The 21584-nt window shown below is 57.3% G+C and overlaps 1 protein-coding gene across 1 annotated transcript in view; it reads left to right on the plus strand.

The window, feature by feature from the left end:
* Positions 1-6070: 6070 nt before the first annotated feature.
* The window catches only part of NTN1 (netrin 1), a 98767-nt gene continuing 83253 nt past the window's right edge, over positions 6071-21584 (plus strand). Inside the window, exon 1 of the mRNA XM_050319540.1 lies at positions 6071-7365. Coding sequence (XP_050175497.1) covers positions 6342-7365 — 1024 coding nt within the window. The 5' untranslated portion in view covers positions 6071-6341. The remainder of the gene's footprint in view (positions 7366-21584) is intronic.

The raw sequence follows: 21584 nt of genomic DNA on the forward strand, positions 1-21584 counted from the left end.
AAAAATAGTATCTGCAGAGTCCCTTCTTCTGCACTGCACCGTGGTTCCAATAAATTCAGTGGAAGTCTCTCTGGGTTAAACATTTTACTGAATAAATTGCATGTCCCCATCCCCTCCTCCCCACACAGATCGCCAGCAAACTTTGCACAGGAATCTTTCACCTACAAGCCAAAAACTGTTTTCTTCACCCCACATCTCCCACACCTCAGCCTGGCAGCAGAGCCCCCCAGATCTGTGAACTCGGGGTTACACTGTCAGTGCCCAGAAACGCACGGGGTTATTCCCTCCACCAGTGCAGGGGATTCTGCCAGGCCTCCATCAATTCATTGCAGCGAGGTTTCTTCAGCTGTGCCAGGGCTCTCCCGGTGGACCGAGCTCCCGGTTCACTTCTGGTATTTTTTCCCCGTGGAGCTCAAAACATTGTTGCAAGGTCACTGTGTTCTTCTTGTCCCACTCCCTGTAATACATTGCTCAGAAAAGTAATTTAATTTGGAAAGAGCTTGAAAATGTAAGGTGGCCTTCTTTGGGATATATGAGGAACTGAAGTCTGGAGGGTCTGTGCATGTTCCTGGGCTATGCCAGGCAACATCCCCTTTTTCCCCTGGATGAGACCTCGGCAGCACGTCCAGTGTATGGCAGCATTTTCCAGGCCAAGCTGCATTCTTTTTTGTTGTGCTACATCTGCACCCATCCAAATGGACCCATTGTTTCTGCAGAGGCGCACACAAATAAATCACGGGGTTTAACATCAAGGAGTGCCTCTGTTTTCCTGGGAATATCTGGTCCCCGCAATGCTGCAGCTCCCTGCAGTGGCCGAATCCACCTGCGAGTCCCCAGGAGTGCGAGAGCCGTTTGGGCACCTGTTTGGTCCGGCCGGGAGCTCTCCTGGCTGCTGGGTGTCCCGCTGCTCTGCTGAAAATAAATCAAATATTACTCACTGAGCTTTCCAGCCTGCCTGCCCTACAGAAAACATTTTGCAAGAGAAAATATAGTATTCCAGAGGCTTATCTCACTTGGTGGCAATTGTGGGTGTATAATTGAAAACCGAGTTGATCATTAGAGGTTCACAGCGATGCTGAATAGCCCAGTGTTCAGTGGTCTCTGCCAGCCACGGCCAATTTACATTAAAGGCTTGGTTCCTTCTACAGCCCACTTCTCAGCCCCTGGGAAATCTCCTCGTTGCTTGTTCCTCGTTTGCAAGGACTGTCTAGTGCAGGGAAAAGTCTTGCCTAACTCTGCTCTCGCTGTTGCCAGCGGTTCTGCCCCGGCTGAGCTGGGATACCACTGGCCGTGTGCGTTTGCTGCAGAAGATTCAGCATCAGCCACGTGCCCACCTTTCCCCCCACCCAAAACTGATAGTCAGGTCTGACCCACCGTTCTCTAAACCTTCAAATTTTTTGCGTAAAATTCGTGCAATTGTTTTTCATGAATGAGAGGAGACAGAGGTGTGGTCTCCCGGGAACTGAAGAGAAAAATGGATTAAGGGTCAGGGATCTACAAAGCGACCGGGGAAATTACACTTGTTTGGGAACAAAGCGTAAATATTAGAGCAACAATAATAACAATAACTGCCTGCCGAGAGCCAAAGAGCTTTAGGGTGGAGGATTAAATGTCATGTGCAAATGTTGTGATCTGTGCTGGCAGAGAGACATCAGTGCGGGAAGAGCCAGCGGTGCCTTCTTGCCTAATTCCCTTGGGACCAGTCTTTCTCCCCTTTCCCCGCGGTGTTTCTGTAACCCTCCAAGCCAGGCGAACCGAGTTATGGGTCAGCATTTCTGCACATACACGCTCCCTTCCCTCCGCGTTCTCGCACTCATCACAATCCCTGGTGAAAGAAGCGACAGTTTGATCACTTTTTGCATCCCCCAGCCGACCCTCGGGAACTCAGGGAATCCCCCAGGCTCCCTCCGCGGCGGCTCAGTCGATGACAAAGCGCTGCAGCAGGACTGGGGAGAGCGCGGCTGCTCCTCACTCCGCCGCGGGGCCGGCGGGCAGGTGGCAGAGAGCCCCGACGGGAGTGCCCGGAGGGTCCGGCCGGACCCGTGAGCATCGAGAGCGGCGAGCGGCCTCGGTCCCGGTTCAGCCCTGCCCGGAGCCCCGCGGTGCCCCACCACAGGTAAGAGATGCCCCGTGCCGGAGCCGGGGCAGGGGCAACCGGAGCGGGACCCCGCGGGGTCTCCTCGCCCGCTCCACCCTGTCGGGGCCGCTCCAACAACCTCTGCCCCCCGGACCTGCGGAACGAGGTTTGGGGGGTTTGAGGGGAGTACCCCAGGCCGCCCGCCGTGTCAGTGTTTAAAAGATCGCGGAGATATTTTCACACCTCAAACCGCCGCCGCCTTCACCCCCCCAAGGCCCCCCTTCAGCCCCCATCGCCTTGATTTAGCCCTTGGTAATTAATTTGGCATTTCAGAATAGCTACTGGGCTGGATAATGGCCTCATTCATCTCCCCAGCCTAATCTGAACAGAATCTGGAAGAAAAGCTTTCAGAAAGACAGAAACTGCCATTCGGCAACTGCTCAAAAGAACTGTCACTCCAGGGGAATAAATCGCTCCTGATTATTTCAACCCGGGTCTTCTCTGCTTTTCCAGCCGCTCCCGATCCCGCCGGGGAACGGCCCCCCGAGAGCCGAGGAGGGGAAGAGCCGCCCGGGTTTTTCCCCCTCCCTTCTCCAAACCCGGGCCGTGCAGGGGGAGGTGGGCGAGGAGCAGCGCATTGTTCCCGGCGAGGAGGACGAGCTGCGGCACCCGAAGCCATTTGACTTTTAAAACAGGTTCCGAGCGCCGGGGCCGCCTTTCCCGCTGGCCCCGGTGGGGCTGAAATAAAGCCCTTCTCTGCTCTCCGTCACCGGGGCTTCTCCCGGGCCCAACGTGGGGGAACGGGGTGGCTCCGGTCTGCCCTGGACCGGCCGTGCCCCGCCGCCGCTCGGCCCCTGGGCCCTCACGGGGGTCGGCCGCGCTCCCGGGACAGGTACCGGAGGTAACGGAGATGCTCTGGTCCCGGTGGAAGTACCGGAGATGCTCTGGTGCTCGTACCAGCGATGCTCCGTCCCTGGTGCAGGTACCGGAGATGCTCCGTTCCCGGTGGGGGGACCAGAGATGCTCCAGTCCCGGAGAGAGAGAGGGCGAGCGTGCATCGGGGTCGCACCGGGGTGGATTCGGCAAGGATCTGTCCCCTTCCGAGCCAGGAGAGTGCCGGGGTTAGCTGGTGCTTAATGACAGGAAAACCAAACCCCAAGGTAGGGGGGTGACCTGTGGCCCTGTGCCCCGAGCACCCCTCATCTCCATCCTCCCGGGACGGCCCCGGGCCCCTGCCCCGAGCGGAAGGACAGACTCAGGCCCGAGCCTCGGAGAGTTGCGCCTCGGTCCCCGCGGAGCTGCTTACATGCATTTAATAGCTCGAGGGCGAGGTAATTAGAGGAGAAAGCCTCAGTAAATCACGTTAATGACCGCAAGAGCCATTACAAACCCCGGGGGTTGTGAAACACCGAATAAACTCAGCGAGAAGGGCAGGAGGGAGGCGAGAGCCGCAGCCCCGGGAACGCCGCCGGGCAGTGCGGGGCCCCGCGCTCGGCAGCGCCGGGTGGTTGTTAAATTAACACCCTGCTAATGGGATTAGGCAGCACCTCGGGTTTGCGGGGGAGTTTAGAGGGGGTCAGGATTTCTTAGATTCACCTAATTTTTTGCTGTGCGATGTTAAAGAACCGTGTGGGCTTTGAGGGACTGGGGATGTGTGTGGGGGTAACCTTTAAAAACCTTCCCGGAGTTTAAAGAAACGCTGAAATTTCAGCCCTGTCCTGCGCCCAGCAGCGTTCCTGGTGCCGTGGCCGGGCTGGCAACAGGGTCGAGGGGCGTCGAGAGAAACCGGAGCTAAACCTGCATCCTTTCCCTGGATAAATGCGGGTCCTCGCAACAGCACCTGCTGCACCTCGAGCCGGCCCCGCGTGTCCCCCTCGGGCACAGGAGCCAGTGGCCTTGTGGCTTCGTGTGCCCCTCGGGCACAGGAGCCGGTGGCCCCATCGCTTCGCCGCCCCGGCACGGCCCGGACTGGTGGACGGGGAGTCCCGCAAGGAAGGGCTGGTCCCGGACACGCGTGGCCGGAGGACAAGCGCCGGGAGGACAGAGCGGGGCTCAGAAACCACGAGCGGGGATGCTCATGGCAGGCACGTGGAAGAGTCTGCGGGCCCGAATTCGGGGCTTCCGGCTGGGGATTCCCATCGCGAGTTCTCCTCCCAGCCGCGGCCGAGCCCACGGGGCGTTGAGGAGAGCCCGCACCGGCCAACGATGTCCCGGGGCTTCCCACAGCTCTCTCGCGGCCCGGCCCCCACGGCCCGGGACAGTTTGGTCTAAATTGTCCCCCTTCCTCCGTGAGGTACCACCCTATCCCAATTACGCAAGTAGGGCCGCAATTCAAGAGCGGGGAAAAATCTTTCTTCGGGGCTGGAGTATCCCAGGACTGTCCGTGTGTGTCCCGGGTGTGCCGGGCTGCGACTGAGTCCAAAGGCAGCTAGGGTGAGACCAGAGGGACTGGACCGACCGCATCCCCAATACACACACAAACACCTCTCTAACTCCGGCGAAGAGCCCCGGAGTGGGACGGAGGGGCTGTTTCCCGGGGAAGAGTTAACAAATCCCGGGAGTGGCGGGGCTGGGGGCGGGTGGGGGAGATCCGGGGGAGCAGTGGGGGCAGGGAGGCTGCGGAGCCCCGCTGCCCTGCAGGGAAGGCGGTTGCATTGCCAAAGACGCCCCGCTGGGCTAGCAGGCCCGGGAGCAGATTAATCAGGCACTAATTCAATTTACAACAACCACTTTTATTCAGCTCGGTGGCAAGGAATTCAAAGCGGGGAGAGGGGCGGGCGGAGGGGAGGGGGCGGAGGCCGGCCTGGGGCTCACGGCTGCTCGGGCAGCCCCCGTCCCCTCGGGCCGCCCCGCCGGGGAGGGGACCGCGCCGCCGTGCCAGGGCCAGGCCGCTTGAGTGACACGGCGTGGGCAGCGCTCCGAGAGAGGGCACCTCCGTTGGAAAAATAAAAGTGCCCTTTTAATCAAAGAGGGAGGGAAGGGGGGCGAGCAGGGCAGCCAGGAGCCGCGGGAGGGAAACTCTCCGCTCCTTCCCGGGACCGTCTCTCCGAGATCTCGGTACTGTCCTCTGGGGCTGTGCCCCCGGCCGGGATCACCGGGGGGAAGAGCTGGGATAGAGCTGATCAAGAGGGAGGCGGCCATCGGGGGCGGCCCCCTGGCACCGTGGAGCTGCAGGACGGGCGGGAAGGGGAGACCAGGGATGGGCCATGGCCCAGTGCGGGACAAGTGCCGCCCTTTAACCCCTTCCTCGCTTTAACGGGAGCCCCTACAAACTGCAAACCGAGGCGGGGGCGGACCCTGTGCCTGGGTTGTCCTGGGGATGTACTAGGAGACGAGATCAGCTCCCTAAAACAACCTGCCGACGGTCGCCAAGCCCGTTAGTTCCCATGTAGTGCCCAAAGACTCGAGATTTCTCCCCGTTAAACTTCCCTGGCATCGCGGATTCTGTCCCGGGGGTGAAGGCTGCGGGCCGAGACCCTCCGGAAGCAGCCTCGGAACGGGCCGGTGTCCGTGGGTGCTGCGGGCTCTGCCCCGGCTCCCCCTCCCGCTCCAGCTGAGGGGACCAGTCCCTGTCTGGCCTGGTAGAGGGGGAAGGTCAGAAGCCACCAGGTGGGAAACTTCCCCATCCCGTCCCTCTCGGTGTCCCCACAGGTGGGCGGGGGGCTCCTCCCGGCCGCTCTCCCCCCTCACCTCTCCACACCCCCAGCTGCAGGGGCGCGGGCGGCCCTGGGGTCCCCCGGCCCCGTCGTGGGCACAGAGGGGCAGGGGGGAGCACGAAGGTCCCTGCGCGGTGCTCGGGGCGGCTCGGGAGCCCCGCGGCGGCGCTGGCGCCCATCGCCGCGGTGTCGGGGCGGGCTCCGTCCCACTCCCATCCCCCGCCCTCCCCGAGGCCTGTGCGCGTCTCTGGCTGAGCCGCCAGTGGATGTCGTTGTTCTGTTCCTTGAGCGCGATGTCACTCCTTTAGCATGACCTCAAACGCGGCGGGGGCTGGGACCGCCAGTCATTCTCCGTGCGAGGGCCGGGGCGGGAGGCAGGCGGGACCCAGCCCCGCCGCCAGCCCCACTTTTGTGGTGCCGCCGCCGCCGCGGTCTCCCCTTTCTCCGCGGGGCTGGCCGCGGGGCGGGCGATGCTCCGCGCTCCCTGAGCCGCCGCACCGCGTCCCTCGGCCGAGGCGCCCCGCGGAGCTGCGCGCCCGAGCGGCGGCTCCCCCGTGTCCCCGGTGCCCCCTCCCCGCTGTCCCCACGCCGCGCGGAGGTCGCGCAGGATGCCGCAGAGGGGCGCGGAGGCGCCGCTGGCCCTGCTGCTGGCGGCGGCGTGGCTGGCGCAGCCCCTGCGCGGGGGCTACCACGGCGTGAGCATGTTCGCCGTGCAGACAGCCCAGCCCGACCCCTGCTACGACGAGCACGGGCTGCCCCGCCGCTGCATCCCCGACTTCGTCAACTCGGCCTTCGGGAAGGAGGTGAAGGTGTCCAGCACCTGCGGGAAGCCGCCGTCGCGGTACTGCGTGGTGACGGAGAAGGGCGAGGAGCAGGTCCGCACCTGCCACCTCTGCAACGCCTCCGACCCCAAGCGCGCCCACCCGCCCTCCTTCCTCACCGACCTCAACAACCCGCACAACCTGACCTGCTGGCAGTCCGACAGCTACGTCCAGTATCCCCACAACGTCACCCTCACCCTCTCCCTCGGAAAGAAATTCGAGGTGACCTACGTCAGCCTGCAGTTCTGCTCGCCGCGCCCCGAGTCCATGGCCATCCACAAGTCCATGGACTACGGCAAGACCTGGGTGCCCTTCCAGTTCTACTCCACGCAGTGCCGCAAAATGTACAACAAGCCAAACCGCGCCGCCATCACGAAGCAGAACGAGCAGGAGGCGGTGTGCACCGACTCGCACACCGACGTGCGGCCCCTCTCCGGCGGCCTCATCGCCTTCAGCACCCTGGACGGCCGCCCCACCGCCCACGACTTCGACAACTCGCCCGTGCTGCAGGACTGGGTGACGGCCACCGACATCAGGGTGACCTTCAGCCGCCTCCACACCTTCGGCGACGAGAGCGAGGATGACTCTGAGCTGGCCCGCGACTCCTACTTCTACGCCGTCTCCGACTTGCAGGTCGGCGGGCGATGCAAGTGCAACGGCCACGCGTCGCGCTGTGTCCGTGACCGCGACGACAGCTTGGTGTGCGACTGCAAGCACAACACGGCCGGCCCCGAGTGCGACCGCTGCAAGCCCTTCCACTACGACCGGCCCTGGCAGCGAGCGACGGCCCGGGAGGCCAACGAGTGTGTGGGTGAGTCCAGCGCCGCGGGCACGGACAGAGGCGGGGAGAAGGACGGCGAGAGGGCGCGGAGGTCCCCGGAGGGGCAGGGAGAGGGAGGGCAGAGAGAAGAACCCGCGGGGGACTGGAGCGAAAGGCACGGGGACATCCAGGGACACGGCGAGCAGCGCAGGGACAACCAGGGACACGGCGAGCAGCGCGGGGACAACCAGGGACACGGGGAACAAGACAGGGACACGCGGGGAGATGGAGAACAGGACAGGGCGAGGACACTGAGGTACCGGGGAGCCTAGGGCACAGGACGGGACGCTGAGGGGCCCCGAAGCGCGGAACGGGGATGTGAAGGCTCTCGGAAGCGCAGGGGATGGGACACCGAGGCGCCCGGCAGCTCCAGGCAGGGAACACTGAGGCACCCGGGAGCGCGGTGGTGGGTGACAACACCGAGGGACCTCTGAGTGCAAAGCAGGGGGCACGGGGAACCGGGGACCACCGGGCAGGGCACGGTGAGGCACAGGAATTTGGGGAGGGGATACCGAGAGCTCCGGAGGTGTGGGACGGGGGAGACCGGAGGCAGCCGGGACAACAAGACTGGGGCACACCGAGGCACCTGGCGGCGCAAGATCGGGAGTACCGGGGTACTCCAGAGGGTAGAGCAGGGGACAGCAGGGAACCTCGGAAACGCGAGGCAGGGGACACCAAGAAGCTCAGGAAGGGGGAGAAGAGACACTCAGGAACCCGAGAAAAGGCCGTTCGTGTTCGGAGAAGCGCGGAGGGGGCCTGGCTGGCTGAGGAGGCTCTCCCGTCACAGGCAGGTTCCGGCCGGGGGTCCCGCAGGGCGCGGCGAGGGGTTCGGTCCGGGCATCCCGGAGCTCGCCGGTAGCCCCGCTCTCTTCCCCGGCTCAGAGGTTCGCCGCAGAGCCCGAGAGGCTCCGTGCCCGGACAGGACGAGGACGGGCTCCGGCCCCCGCGGAGGAGGAAAGTGGCTGGGAGCAAGGGAGGGAAACCGGCAATGCCTACGGCTCCCACCGCTGCCTCCCCGGGGGGTGCGGGCGGCCCCGGGAGGAGGTGGCGGGGCGGCGGCGATTTGAATGAGCCCCGAGGCCAAATGAGAACCGGGCAGCAGCCGGTTCGTTCCATCTCGGACGAGAAACTCGCGTCGTTCCCTGGACGGAGGTGGGGAGTCCTTCACCTCTGCCAGGGGGGAATAAGGGTGAAAGGTCTGGGTTGCTCTTCCCCATGAGTCTCCACATATCCTGCTAACGATTCCCCGCGATTTTCCATCCCCGTTTCCCAGCGGAAACCCTGTGCGCTGCCGGTCCCCTCCTCGCCGCGGTTTAGGGGGCCGGTGCCAGCGTCTGGCTCAGCCGTGTGCTGAGGGTGGGGTGGGGACCCAGCCCCGGGGTCCGAGATGCCCCGGACTGGGCTCGGCTCTCCGCGCCGGGACTCCCCGGCCCCGCGGAGCGCGGCTCCGGCCCCCGCCGCCGGCTTGTTTACACGGAAAACACGGCCCCGTCTTCCAAAATATTTGCAGCTCCGACGATAGGAAAAAACTCTCGCCGAGCGGCCGGGGTTGGGCGCCTTATTTTTTTGGTTTTGTTTTCTTTCCCTTCCTTTCATTTTTTTTTTCATTTTTTTTTAAATTTTTATTTTATTCTCCCAAATCACAATCAGATGTGTCCCTTGCAGAGAGCGCAATTTCTTTGCCGGCGCCTTCAACACCGAGGCACGGCCGAGCCCGGAGTGTCCGGCGGGGAGAGGGGCCCTCTCCTGCGGCTCGGGGGCACCGGGACACACGCGGTGGTGGCTCCGGGGGAGGCGCGGGGGTCCTGGCAGCGATGCTCGGCCCCGCTCCGGAGCCCTGGCTCCCCCGGGCTGCAGCTCCCGTCGAACCAGGGGGAAGCGGCGCGGAGATGCCGCGTCCCGAGGGATGCCGGGGTTATCTGCGTGTTTGCTTTTCTTTAGTCCCGTGGATCCCTCTGCCCGACAGCGCTCGGGGACGGGGATCCGCGTCTCGGTTATTTCTTATATTACTCTCTGGGCTGGGGGCAGGAGGCATTCAGCTACCCCAGCCTCAACCCCCGCTCACGGGCTGGGACGAGTTCCCTGCCTGCAGTTACCGCTATCAGCGATGCCATAAATTTTGGTGCGATCTCGGGGTGTTCTCGGACCCTCGGTCTACTCTACAGGGTCCCCAAATGCTCCTGAAAAATCCTTCAGTTATTGTGCTGGCCCCGTGCTCTTACCATCCTTCTGCCTTTCAATTTATTTCCAATAAAAGGGAAACAAGTTCCCAGTTTCCAGTAAAATGTGTCACTTTTATGCCAGGCTTTGCATTTCAGACCATGAGCAGTCCCAGCCGCGTCAGACTTCTGCAAACGAAAATCGCTCTGTTTTTTCCTTTTCCACCGACTTTGCTGGGAAGTGAATGTTTTGCAAGGATGAAGGTACCATAAAATAATTTTCCACAGCCCGATCCCTGCGCGCCATTCCCTAGGGCCGTACCTATCGCTCTGCAAAACCAGCCACGGCCAAACAACCGTGTTGCCCTGCCAAGCCCACACTGTCTGGAATAATCCCCCCAGATAAAGATCACAATAACCCTATTCAGCTCCCACCCACTTGCTCATGACCATCAGCCCACCCTGATTTCTCTCCTAAATCCCGAGAGAAAGTCAGGCCCTGCGGTCAGGGGGGCTGTGGACTCACCGGGCAGGGGCAGGGGATGAGCGGGGTGTTGGTGGTGATGCCGCCGGTTGCACGCTGGAGGCATCTCCCACCGCTTGAGAGGGAAGGCAGAGGCGGCCAAACCCTGCTGAACAGCCCTGCTGAAGGGGTAGGTCAATTGGCCAAATTAGCCGATTTTGCCTCAGGTAGTGGTGTGAGAACTAGTTACAATTTTTTCCATCAAATTAATTTTTTTTCCTTTCTGGAAAATCGTTGGAGTTTTTATTTTTATTTTCATCCAGAGAGAAAAATTATAAAATGCGTCTGCTTCGCTTAAAAATTTGGGTGTTTTCTTTGGTAAGCCCATTCCCCCTGCCAAAACTGAATCTTTGTTCCTATTCATGCTTATTTGGTGCTGAAAAAGAAATGCACTGCAGTTTCTGACAGAAAGTCAAAATTTCCCACGGGAACGTTTTTTGCCAGCCAGATCTAATTTTTTCTTTATTGCTTCTTGCTGCCTGCAAGATCCCAGCACTGCCCGAGGAGAGGACAGGTCTTGTCCCAAGGAGATGTTCTCCAGGGATCTGCTCCTGCAAAAGGAACCCGGCCAGCAGAGCTTTTCACAGATTCAGGTTCCCATCAACTTTACCTGGCAAATAATTCATCCACGTAGAGCTTGGCTTTGCAGTCCAGCTTTGGCTGAGTGCCTGGGAGAGAGCGTGCTCCAGGGAGGACACAGCTTGGAGACAAGCTTGGAGGTCTGTTCTCCATCCTGCCTCTCTCCAGTGTCGTTGGGCTGGCTCTGTTTGCTCAGCGTTGGTCCAGCCCAAGCCTCACGTCTCCAACCCGGTTTGTCCTGATGAAGCTTCCAGCTCCCCTGTGAGATGAGATTGCAGCTGGAAAAAGCTTGAACTAAAACCTTCTCAGAGCTCAACTGCTGGTGTGAGCTGGTGTGGACACAGGAAAATGCAGGCAGGGGCTTCGATGAGATTTAATGACATCACTAAAATGACACCATTCCACAATTTCTCGGGAACAGCGGTGTCATTCCAAGTGCTGGACATTAACCCGGACAAGCACCTTCCCTTTAGTTACCGTAAAATACCTTTGCATTTGGCTGATAAAGCACTGCTGGACAAGCCCAGGGCTGCAGCCCGCTGACAGGCACTTGGAGAACGGCCTCCAGACTCCGTTCCCAGTGCTGGCTCTGGTTCTTCACAGCCCTTTCCCCCGTGGGGCCGGGAGATGCACCCGCCACCTGCACGTGTGCCTGACGTCAGCAGTGTCTGCAGGTGCTGGGCTCCTCTCGGATTTTGGCCCTCTGTGATGCCTAGAGAGTGTTTAACAAAACCAAGTGCGAGTGCAGAGAGAGGAGGGAAACACATTGTGTTTTCAGATAGGGGATTTGGCACAGAAAGCACAGGGAGCCTGGTGTCAGACAGGCTCTGCTCCGTGGTGTGCGCTGCCGCAGGGTTCCCAGGCTGGGATGTGTCTCATGTCAGAGCAATTCCCGAGCAAGTTTCTCATTCAGCTTAAAGGAAACTTCATCCTGGACGAGGAGTTGACCAGAAACTATGAGAACGGCCTGCCAAACACTCCCAGTGAAAAACTTCCTTCCAGACAAACCTGGGGCTTTATCACCTCCGTGGTGGTCCAGGGATGTATTCGCAGGGCAGTGCTTACTAAAATAGCTAACAGGTTCCCTCATCACGGCCAGGGAAATCACATCCTCCCACAGCAACGAGCTCCTCTCACTCTGCTCCCACAGAGGGATGTAAGGACTGCAGGATTTCATTCCAGGGAGTTCCCTCTCTCCCTTATTAACTCTAGTTGATCCCTTTTCTTTACCCTGCATTAATCACCTCTACCTGAAAAGCCTTCATGGTTCTCATCGTGTCTTTTCAACTGTTTTCCCCATTGGGTGATTCTTTCCCGTTCCCCTTGGCCTCCAAAAGGGATGAGGAGTCAAGCTGGTGGTGACTGATGGCTGCAGGCACACCAGAGAGTGTCTACAAGCCTTGTTTGGCTGGGCAAGCAGCCCCCAGTGCCTGCCTGCAGGCACCCTGGGAGCACATGGCAGAACAGGGAGTCAGGGCAAGTCCTGAGCCTCCGATGGGTGACAATAGTTCACAGTGGACAAAACTCATCTGACCAGGAAGGACTGGGCGGGTGGGAGATGTCTTTTCTGGGTTCTCCTCTCCTGGGGTGATTCAGGGCTTTGGAAATGGTCTGTCTGGGAGGGGAACAGAGGGGAAGAGGCTCTGGCTGCAGCAGTGGGAAGTGTAGTGTGGGTAGGACTGGCAGAGGTGGCAGGGACCTGATCACACAGAGGCACATCCATTGCACCCACTTCCCCTTCAGGTCCGGGCACCGTGGTGGGATGGGAGTCAGACAGAGGACTTAAGTGGCTTTGTAAATCCTTCCATGAGGAGATTTTGAGGAGTCTGAGTGTCACCCTGCTTATGGCCACATCTCTTCCAGAGGGATGGGAAAGGTGCAAACCTTGCCCTGAAAAGCGGCGACAATCCCAATCTGAGCAAAGAGGCTCTGAGCACATTTTCCATGGTGTCCCCGCACGATGCCCATATAGGATCCCCAGGGTGCCTTTTCAGGCTTCCCATGGTGTAATATCCTTTGCTTATCTGAGACAGATGCTGACAGCACAGCACGACAATGCCTGTAGCTCAGTCGAGCCAAGCAAGGCTCACAGGGGGACTTTGGAGCTGCTGGGTGGTGACACTGCCTGTTACCTGCTGATGGTATAAGGGATACTCAGCATTTCTGAAATCCAGACTTGCTCCGTGCCTCGGTTTCCCCATTTATAGGGAGTGAAAGAGGGCTGTGTAAAATGCTTTGGACTTGGGTTAAGAAAGGCATGAAACGTTATCATACCTGGGGAAACTCTGCACTGGGACAGCTACACCAGTAACAAGGCCCCAGTCAGCAACTGGGCCAGACCCTGTGAGGGTTGCAACTCTTGTGGCACCACGTGGAGCCACAGGGCCCTTTCAGCCCAGCCTGGTGCAGCTCCCAGTGGGTTGTGCTGCATGGGGAATTGCAGGAGCAGTGGGTAACACTGTATTGCTGAGCAGATGGGTGCTGTAGCCATAGAAATATGGGCCCATAAGCTGCTGAGACTCCCATTGTAGCCTCCCAAGGGAGCCTCGCATGGGCAGAGCTTTCTCACAGGCTTTTATTCTCAGGAAGCTTAAAGTTAAACTGATTTCCAACAGAAAGGTTTTTACACCAACAAACAAACAAACAAAAAAAGCGCAGTTAAGGCTAAAACAAAACCAGGCTTGGCACTCTGGGTTGGACACTTGCCTTCCCTTGAGTTTGTCCACGGCTAATCTCTGCCCTCCTCTTTCTGGGCCAAAGCATGTCATCCTTATTCAGCCTACGCTGTCCTCGCTTGGGCAAACTCCCCGTGGCTGCCTGGGGGGACGTGCTGCCTCTCCAAGGATGGAGCAAGAAGCCCACGAGGGCTCTTTAATCTCCGCTGCCTGCAGGGATCCTGCCTGGAAAAGCACTCCCGGGGTTCTGGTTTTCCTACCTGGTGTGTGAAGTGGGAACAGCTGGGGTACACGAGTGTGTTTTTATGTTCTTAATGTATCTCCCCTTCATCCTCAGGGATGGGGGATGGACTTTGTGACCACAGAGGGCTGCTGCCTTTTGGTTCCTGTCTTCTTTGTTGTGATGTCCTGCTTTTTGGTACAGCGCTTTTGGAGGCTCCTGTGCTTATTATGGCTTACTGTGTGCTGAGGTTGGGCTGTGCAAGCATCATTTTATTGAGGGATTTCTGGAAGGTTTTGGGGTGCTGTGTTGAGTTTTATCCCCAACTAGTTTTGTCTTGGGGGATATCCAGGGCAAATGAGATCTTGGGTCTATGCTAGGATGACTGGAACCAGACTAGCATGGTAGAGATTGTACTTAATTTCACCCCTGGTTACTGTCAAACAGCGGAAATAAACCCAAACAAGCCCCAGAACCCACTGATTACAGCATTCAGCCTTTCCTAGATAGCACCGGCACAGCTTCCTGGGGCACAGGACACATCAACCCCTTGGCAGGGCTGAGCCCCCGACACATGGGGGGACATGGGGGGCTCCACAGCCCCCAGACTCAACCTCACCCAGACCATTTATTTCCAGCGTGTTCATTATTGCACCAGAGAGATCCTTCCCGTTTTTCAGGCAGCAGGAGAGGAGGGAGAGGATTTGCTGCCGGGCTCAGCCCGTGCAGACAGCTCAGACCCGGGGAGAGGGTTCAGCAGTGGCAGAGCCCAGCAGTCACATCTGCTTCGTCCCCAGGGCGTCTCTGGAGCAGTGGCCGCCGTTTGGCCTCTGCCGCTGCAATCAGCGGGGAGCATTTTCTTTGCAGTAACCCGAGCTTCCCTCCCGAGCATCCCTGCCAGATCCCCGCTGCTTCCCGCACGGCAGCGTGGCAGAGCCCGGGCCTGGCACGGCGTGGGGCTCAGCCTGGCTCTGCAGCCCGGCGTTCCGGGGGATCAAAGCACGGCTCCTACAGGAACAGGCCAGATCCTCACCCGGTGCAGCCCCGGCTCTGCATTAACCACACTCCAAAAAGTCCTGATAGCTGGGATGGGGTTGCTCTGGCTGAAGTGACGGGCAGGCTTTTAGAAAGATATCTGTTTAATAGCTTTCATTTATAAGGGGATTAGGATGCCCTGGGGACTGATAAGGAGAGAGGGAGGCTTTTCCTGCCTGAGTCAGTGTGGCCGTGGAGGCTGTTGGAGGGAGCAAAGAGCAGCAGAGAGCAGTGGTATGGAGGGCTCAGCCACACACTGGCTGGGAGTCTGCTTTAGGCTCAGAAGAAGGCAGGGAATTAATTGGTGGGGAGGAAGAAATCCTGCCTTTTTTTTTTTTTTTTTTTTTTTTTTTTTTTTTGGTAGATACTAAAGAAACAGATTCTGATTCGGGAAATCACGGGCACCCATGTCAGCAGTGGAAATGGATGAAGCGCACAGCTCAGCTGAGAGCTTGATTTATGGATTTATTTTGAACAGCGCTGGTTTTAGTGGAGGCTGGAGTTTAAAAACTTATGGAGTGATATGGTCGGAGAGACATTCGAGGGATCAACAGGGATGGTGCTGGGCACCGCAAGGTCTCAGCTGGCACTGGGGGCACTGCTGTGTCGACGGCACAAATCAGGCACAGAACTGCTGCCCACAGCGTGTACAAAGTGCAAAGTGCCTGCTCCATCACTGGAGCCGGCAAAGAAAGCTATAGGCAGGGAAAGATTCCTGTCCCACACGCAGCTGTGAGAGCACTGAGGATGCAGACAAGAGTTTTCCTTTCAAAGCTTTTCAAAGTGTCCTGTGAGTGATGGCAGGGTTGAAAATCATATCTGCAGCCCCTGCCTGGATAGAGGGTTGGAGGCTGGGGAAAGGAACAAACCTCTATTTCACTCTCTCCTGCAATCACAGGGTTTTTCTAAATTATTTCACAGGAAGGGACCTTTGGTTTTGCCCAACAGCCATTGTCACCCAGGTTGTGGTTTTACATGGAAAGGAATCTTCTCTCGTGCTGAGACTGGTCCAGGAACAGGGTGCCCCAGGGTGCTGTATGAGGAGCCACAGCCCTCATCCCTGTCCCTGTGATGTGTCCCTGGGGATGGAGGAGCTGGTAATGCTAAAGGATGAGCCCAGGATACCTTTGCCATATTCTACCAAAAGTGAGCAGCAAAAAAGAGATTGTGTGGGCAGGCAAGTGGGAATGCTGGTGCAGGTGGGGTGAACAACCTTGGGGCTCCCTGCCTGAGGGTCAAAGCTGCTGCATCTCTGCTGTCTGGGGAGAGGAGAGCAGGGAGCCCAGAGCCTACACCCAGCATTCCCAGTTTCACCTAGGAAAGGGCAAAAATGACACGAGGGGCAGGAGCGGCCAGGGCACTGATGCAGGCTGTGAGCAGCCGGGCTCTGCAAGTTTGTTTTACAGCAGATTTATTCTTTTTGATCGACTGGGATGGGAAACGCTTTCTGTCAGAGGAGGATTAGACACAGTTTCACCAACGGTGCACGATGGAGCGGGAAGAGCACTCCCCAATTTCTCAAGGCATTAGGGAGGGGGGTGAGATTTCCCTCCCCCCTGTCCCAGGTGGGAATTAGAGGGGGAGCGCAGCAGGAATGCTGCTGGCTCAGCAGTCCCCGCCCCAGCGCTCGCTCTCCGGGCTGTGTGCCATATCCGTGCTGGGTCTGCGAGCTCCCAGCTTGTGCGAGGCGAAGCCCAGCTGTTCCATCCCCGATCACCATCTTTGCACATGCCTGTGTACTCCAAGTTCAGAGCTTTGGATGGAAAGATGGATGAGGAGTCCACGCCGTCTTCCCTGTGGTATTTCAGAGCCATCCATCACCCCGATCCCTGCCAGGCTGCGCTTTGTGGCGCCGCATGGATCACTGTGATCTGTGCTTTATTTTGACCAAGTTGCAACTATTTTCATGGCAGCTTTTTGGGGAGAATTAATGTCCCTTAATGTCAGCTGTGTGGGTATTTAGGCTCCAGTCTCAGGCAGTCAGACCATAGTGGATGAAGAGAGAAAGGACAGTCCCTCTGATTGCAAAAAGGGATTGGTTTATACCCATTGGGGACTGCCCACTGCCTGGCAGCCTGTGCAGCACCTTGCTTTGCTCTCACAGCCCCAAAAGTACTTTCCTTCAGGGTCTAGAGCGTCATCTCTGCTTGGTCAGGAGGTGCTCTGGGAAGAGCTGAGTTATGTGTGCAGAGAGGTGAGGAGAGGGGAGGAAGGGACAGTGCAGGCAGGGGGGATCTAAATCTCCCTGTTCTGTCTCTTCTTCGTTCAAGACCTTCCCCAGATCGCACTCCCTGTGCAGAGTGGCCCTGGCCCTTCCTGGACCACTGGCCACTGCAGCAGGTAGTGATGCATAACCAGAAGGAGACTTGTTCCAGCAGCAAACCAAGTCCTGGGGAATGTGGCAGAGGCATCAGGACACTGTAAATGGAACAGGGAAGAAGGAAGGCAAATGATGGGTAGAAGTACAGACAGAAGAAAAAGGTCTGTTTTTAAAAATCAGCTGCCGTGGTGCACGAGATGAGCTGAGCAGCCTGTGGAGCATCCTCGGGTTGGGCAAAGCCGGCTGCTCCCTCTCGGTGCTGGCAGGAGGCTGTCGTTTTCCATCTTATCTGATAAGCGGCACAGAACCAGCCAGGCATTTTGCCTTCCTCTGTCACTGCAGCCTGTCCCGGGCCGGGCTGTTTACCGGGTCGTCCGCCCGCCCTTTTGCAATAGGGAGTCAGTTCTGGTTAATGTTGGGAGATGGTAACGTGATTACCGAAAGCCTCATGAAATTAAATCCCTTTGCTTCAAAGCGGCCGGGGAGGGGGAGCGTCCCTCTGGCAGCGGGGATGGCCGAGCGGATATTGAAAGCAGACTGGTAGCCCGCGCTGCACCGCGCACAATTGAGCTCTGACAGTGTGAAGGCAAATACAAACAGCAGCCTGTGTTTGCACACAAAGGCTCCGTGCACCAATATCCCCGGCCCTGTGCTTTACACCCTCGGCTCGCGGGCAAAAAGTCCTGGGAGGGTTGGAGGGAGGGAAACTCCGCTGAATATTTAGAAATGAATTGAACTGTGCAAACACGCCATTGGGAAGCTCTGAGTGTAACGCTTTGGATCAGCTACCCGCCGGGGCTGGAACACAACTGCTGGACTTGAAAGGGCGACTTTCACGCTGAAGCAAAACTGGACAAAAGAAGATAAATGAAACGAGCTCCCGGCAGGGTTTGGTTTGTTTGTTTTTGTAACTCGGCTAATATTCCCCGCATTGTTCAGCCCAGTGGCCCAGTGTCTGTCCTTCACACGCTGCTCGTAAATCGGGGCTGAGCAGGCAGTGCGGGCAGCGGGCGGTGCGGGGCAGGGAGGGGATGAGCTGCTCCTAAATCGGGGCCGAGTGCTCCTAAATCGGGGCTGAGCAGGCAGTGCCAGGCAGGGAGGGAATGAGCTGCTCCTTCACCGGGCCCTCAGGACCGGGGCTTGTCCTCTGCTGCTTTTGTGATGCAGAGAGTTGGAAGCTCTGGGACTGTGGGTCGCAGTCTCACTGTGCTGTGACGGAAAGGTCTGAGCCGGAGCAGGGATGCACAGCCCTGTTAATTCCCAGATGGTCCTGGATTTATCCAGTGGCATTTTTGGGCACGGTGCAACGTCTGGCCTAGGAGAGAGAGGATCAAGGGGGTCTGTGGACCAACACAGCTTTGCTATCAGCTCATTCCACAGCTGAGCATGGCATGTCCTAATGATTTTCATGGGGTCGGCAGCAAATCTGCCCAGATTTGCCCCAGTGGGGCCCTCCCAGACAAATGGGTACCATAGGTGATGTGTCAGCTGTCTCCACCCCATGGTCAGCACAGTGAGGAGCAGTGCTCATCCTCACTGAGCTGTGTGTGTGCCTGGGAGTGTATCCCTAGTGAGCTGAGGGCCTTCCCAGGGCTGACGAGACACTGCTCCCGTGGGATGGACGGTTCATGCAGGATCAGGGCATTTCAGAATCCCGCTGGTGGACACAGCCAAATTGATACAGGCACTTATTCGATTTTAAGGCAAAAAGATCCCCAAACGCAAGCCTCTTGGAAATTCCCTTTCCCTCAGGATTTTAGGCAAAGCAGGTCTAATGCCTCAATATTTCTCCAGGTGGAGCTGAGTGAGCAAAACTTAATAATCAGCTGCATGATAATTTTGAATAGCAAACAGCAAGAATAACGTTGCCTTTAAAACATTTAAATAACATTTAACGTGCTTTGTAACATTTGCTTTTCGCAAGCCTCTGAGAAACCCCCAAATGGTCACAAAAATTTGGCAAACTGACTTCTCCAGAAATCCAGCCCCCCAAACGAGCTGTTTGTTAGTCTCCACTTCACAAAGTTTCACCCAGTAAAAAAAAAAAAAAAAATTCCCAACAAAACCCCAGACAGCACATCACGTGCCCGGAGCGACCAAAGAAATCCCCTGGTTTGGGTGACCAATGAACGTCCCCAGGAATGAAAAGCGAACAATTTGTCGGCAGCCCATGCACTTGAAAACGAATGATCCAAATTATTCAGCAAGTCTCCCTGGATAGTGAATCCATTGAAAGGGGATCGAGACAGAGTCATAAATTATGCATTACCCAAAAGAGAATGAAATGCATATAATCATAACAATAATAATAACAACAACAACAATCGTAACACTAATAATAGCAACCAGAATTCAGCCAGCTCTGCCAAGAGAACCAGGGAGGCATGAAGCCTCACAGACTTTATTTTCCCTTTATTCCAGCTCCCCCTTAGATCAGCTGTGTTAAATAAAGGGATGTAAAGTGGGTCGACATTTGGAATAAATATATTTATTGCCAATAGTTTGACTCACTTGCCTTGACTGGGGGTGATGTACTTTGTACTCTGTTCTTTGGCAGAGAGAAGGTCCCTGAACTCACACGCATCACTGTTAATTGCTTAATATAATGGATTTCTCAGGGTCCTGGGCTACTTTTAAGGAGTCTGGAAGTGGCTGCAGCAGAGGCATGTACTGTACCACTGTCCCTGGAAAATTTATAGGTGTCCACGGGCTGAAAGAGAAGTGGAAAGTGCTGGCCTGACACATATCCCCGGGATTCGGCTCTTCCTGGCTTGAATGGGACCTTGATTGCAGAGTCACCCGGGACCCATTGAGCAGTAAGAGAGCTAAGGAGAGGCCACAACACTTGTCACACAGCCCGCGAGTTTCCTGTTGTCGCTGGCACGCATGTTTTTGGCTGGGAAAACCCCGCCGCAGATACGCCTTGTGCCTGAATTCGGTGCGTTTCAGCTCTCCATCATTTTGCTGCCCTTGGGACCTGAGGTTTCCTTCGGGCATCTTTTACTTGGAACCCTCTTCCGCCAGCCCCCACCCACTCCCCCGGAGGGATTTTCTCCGAGGGGAAGGCGCTGCTGGGCGGTGGCCGGGCGATACTGAAGATTCAAATGCATTTAAATGCTTGCACCGTGTCGTTGTAAAGCGCCCGACTACCACTTTGGCATGCAAATGAATTCCCGTTCGCAGCGAAGGGGCTCAGCCGTGGCACTCGGCCATCTCCCGACCGTTTCCCACAGGTCGCCCCGTGTTTGCAAGGAGGGGGTTGGAGGGGCCATCGGGTCCCTTTTGGGCTTCCTTGGAGCGTTCTCCACCTGGTGCTGTCGTTGAGGAGAGAGGGGGTGTCCTGCTGTTTCGTGCATGCAGGAAAAAAAATGACGTTTTTTAAAGCTAAGAAGCAGCAGGTTGGCCCAGGAAGGAGGAAAGCTCTTGCCCCACACGGCTCCATCAGCTCTGGATGCCACAGAGGGTGCTCAGCACCCACACGGTTTGGGTGGGATGGGTCAATGCTGCAGCAGAGCGGGGCAGGTTCAGCGTGATAGAGTCAGCCCGTGGGGGTATTCTGGAAACCAGAGATGGCTTTTTGTCTGCTTGCTGAAACAATCTACAGTTCAGGCTCTGCCCTGCTCAGGTGGGGAAGGTGTGACAGGATGAGGGAGATGAGGGAGAGGCGGAGGAGGGTCCGTGGGTGGCTGGGGCATGGCTGAGTGCCTGGCACTGAGCCTGGTGCCAGCCAGCTTTTGGGTTTGGTGGCGTGGTGCTGCCTCTCCCTGTGGCCACGGCAGGAGGGCTGAGCTCGTAGATCCTCTGCTGATGGGCAGCTGTAAGACAAGAAGGAGAAGAAAGAGTTCCTGCTGGCATTTTTGTTGGAAGTCGGCTGTGTATTAAGTGGAACGCGGTTTTCATTACCAGTTCCATTTTGGTACAATAAATCACGAACTAGAAAACACTTTTGGCCTAGATTCTGCCCTCAGTTATGAGTGGCAGTAACCAGAGGCAAAATCCAGCTTTGGCTTCAGTGTTGCGGCCCATATGTTCACCTTTTGGAATTAATTTCTTCTGGTAATTTCTGTGTAATTATACAGCATTGAAGGCTGATTATATGCTTCCTCTCATGGGCAATTAATATTGCTGATCTAGTGCCAAGGGTGCACTTTGTGCTGTACAAGCCCATGAAGAGAGACAAGCTCAGCCTCCAGTGCCCGCTGCAAGGTGACAATCTGGACCCTGTTACCTTCTCAAGAGGACTCTGGACACCCCTCCCTCCTCCCCAGAGTCCTTGGAGAAGATGAGACCACCAACCAGCAATTTAGCACAGATCAAGCACTTGCTGTTCAGCTGCAAAAAGAACGTGGAGTGTTTGTGTGAGCTCCAGCTGCTGCTGAAATATTTGGGAGGTCATTTCTGCCGAGCGGGCTGGGGGAACCTGTAATTGCAACAGATGCTCTCCAACGGCGGCGGTCCCGTGGGTGAGCAGAGCAGCTCATCTCCCCAGAGCAATAATCTAATTTATATCTCATAAGACAGTTTTATTTTTTGGGATTACTGGTGCCTTTTCCTGCCAGAGAACTGGTGGCTCCGTGCGAGTCCCCCCGTGCCTGAGACAGGGGGAGTGTGGGGTCGTAAAAGAAACTCCTCTCGTCATGTTATGGTGCCTATAAAATTAGCCCCGATAGAAGCTGCCTGCCCATTTAAACAAGCAATT

This window comes from Myiozetetes cayanensis, unplaced genomic scaffold (assembly GCF_022539395.1).
Source record: "Myiozetetes cayanensis isolate MyiCay16 unplaced genomic scaffold, myiCay2020 scf22, whole genome shotgun sequence".
Lineage (NCBI taxonomy): Eukaryota > Metazoa > Chordata > Aves > Passeriformes > Tyrannidae > Myiozetetes > Myiozetetes cayanensis.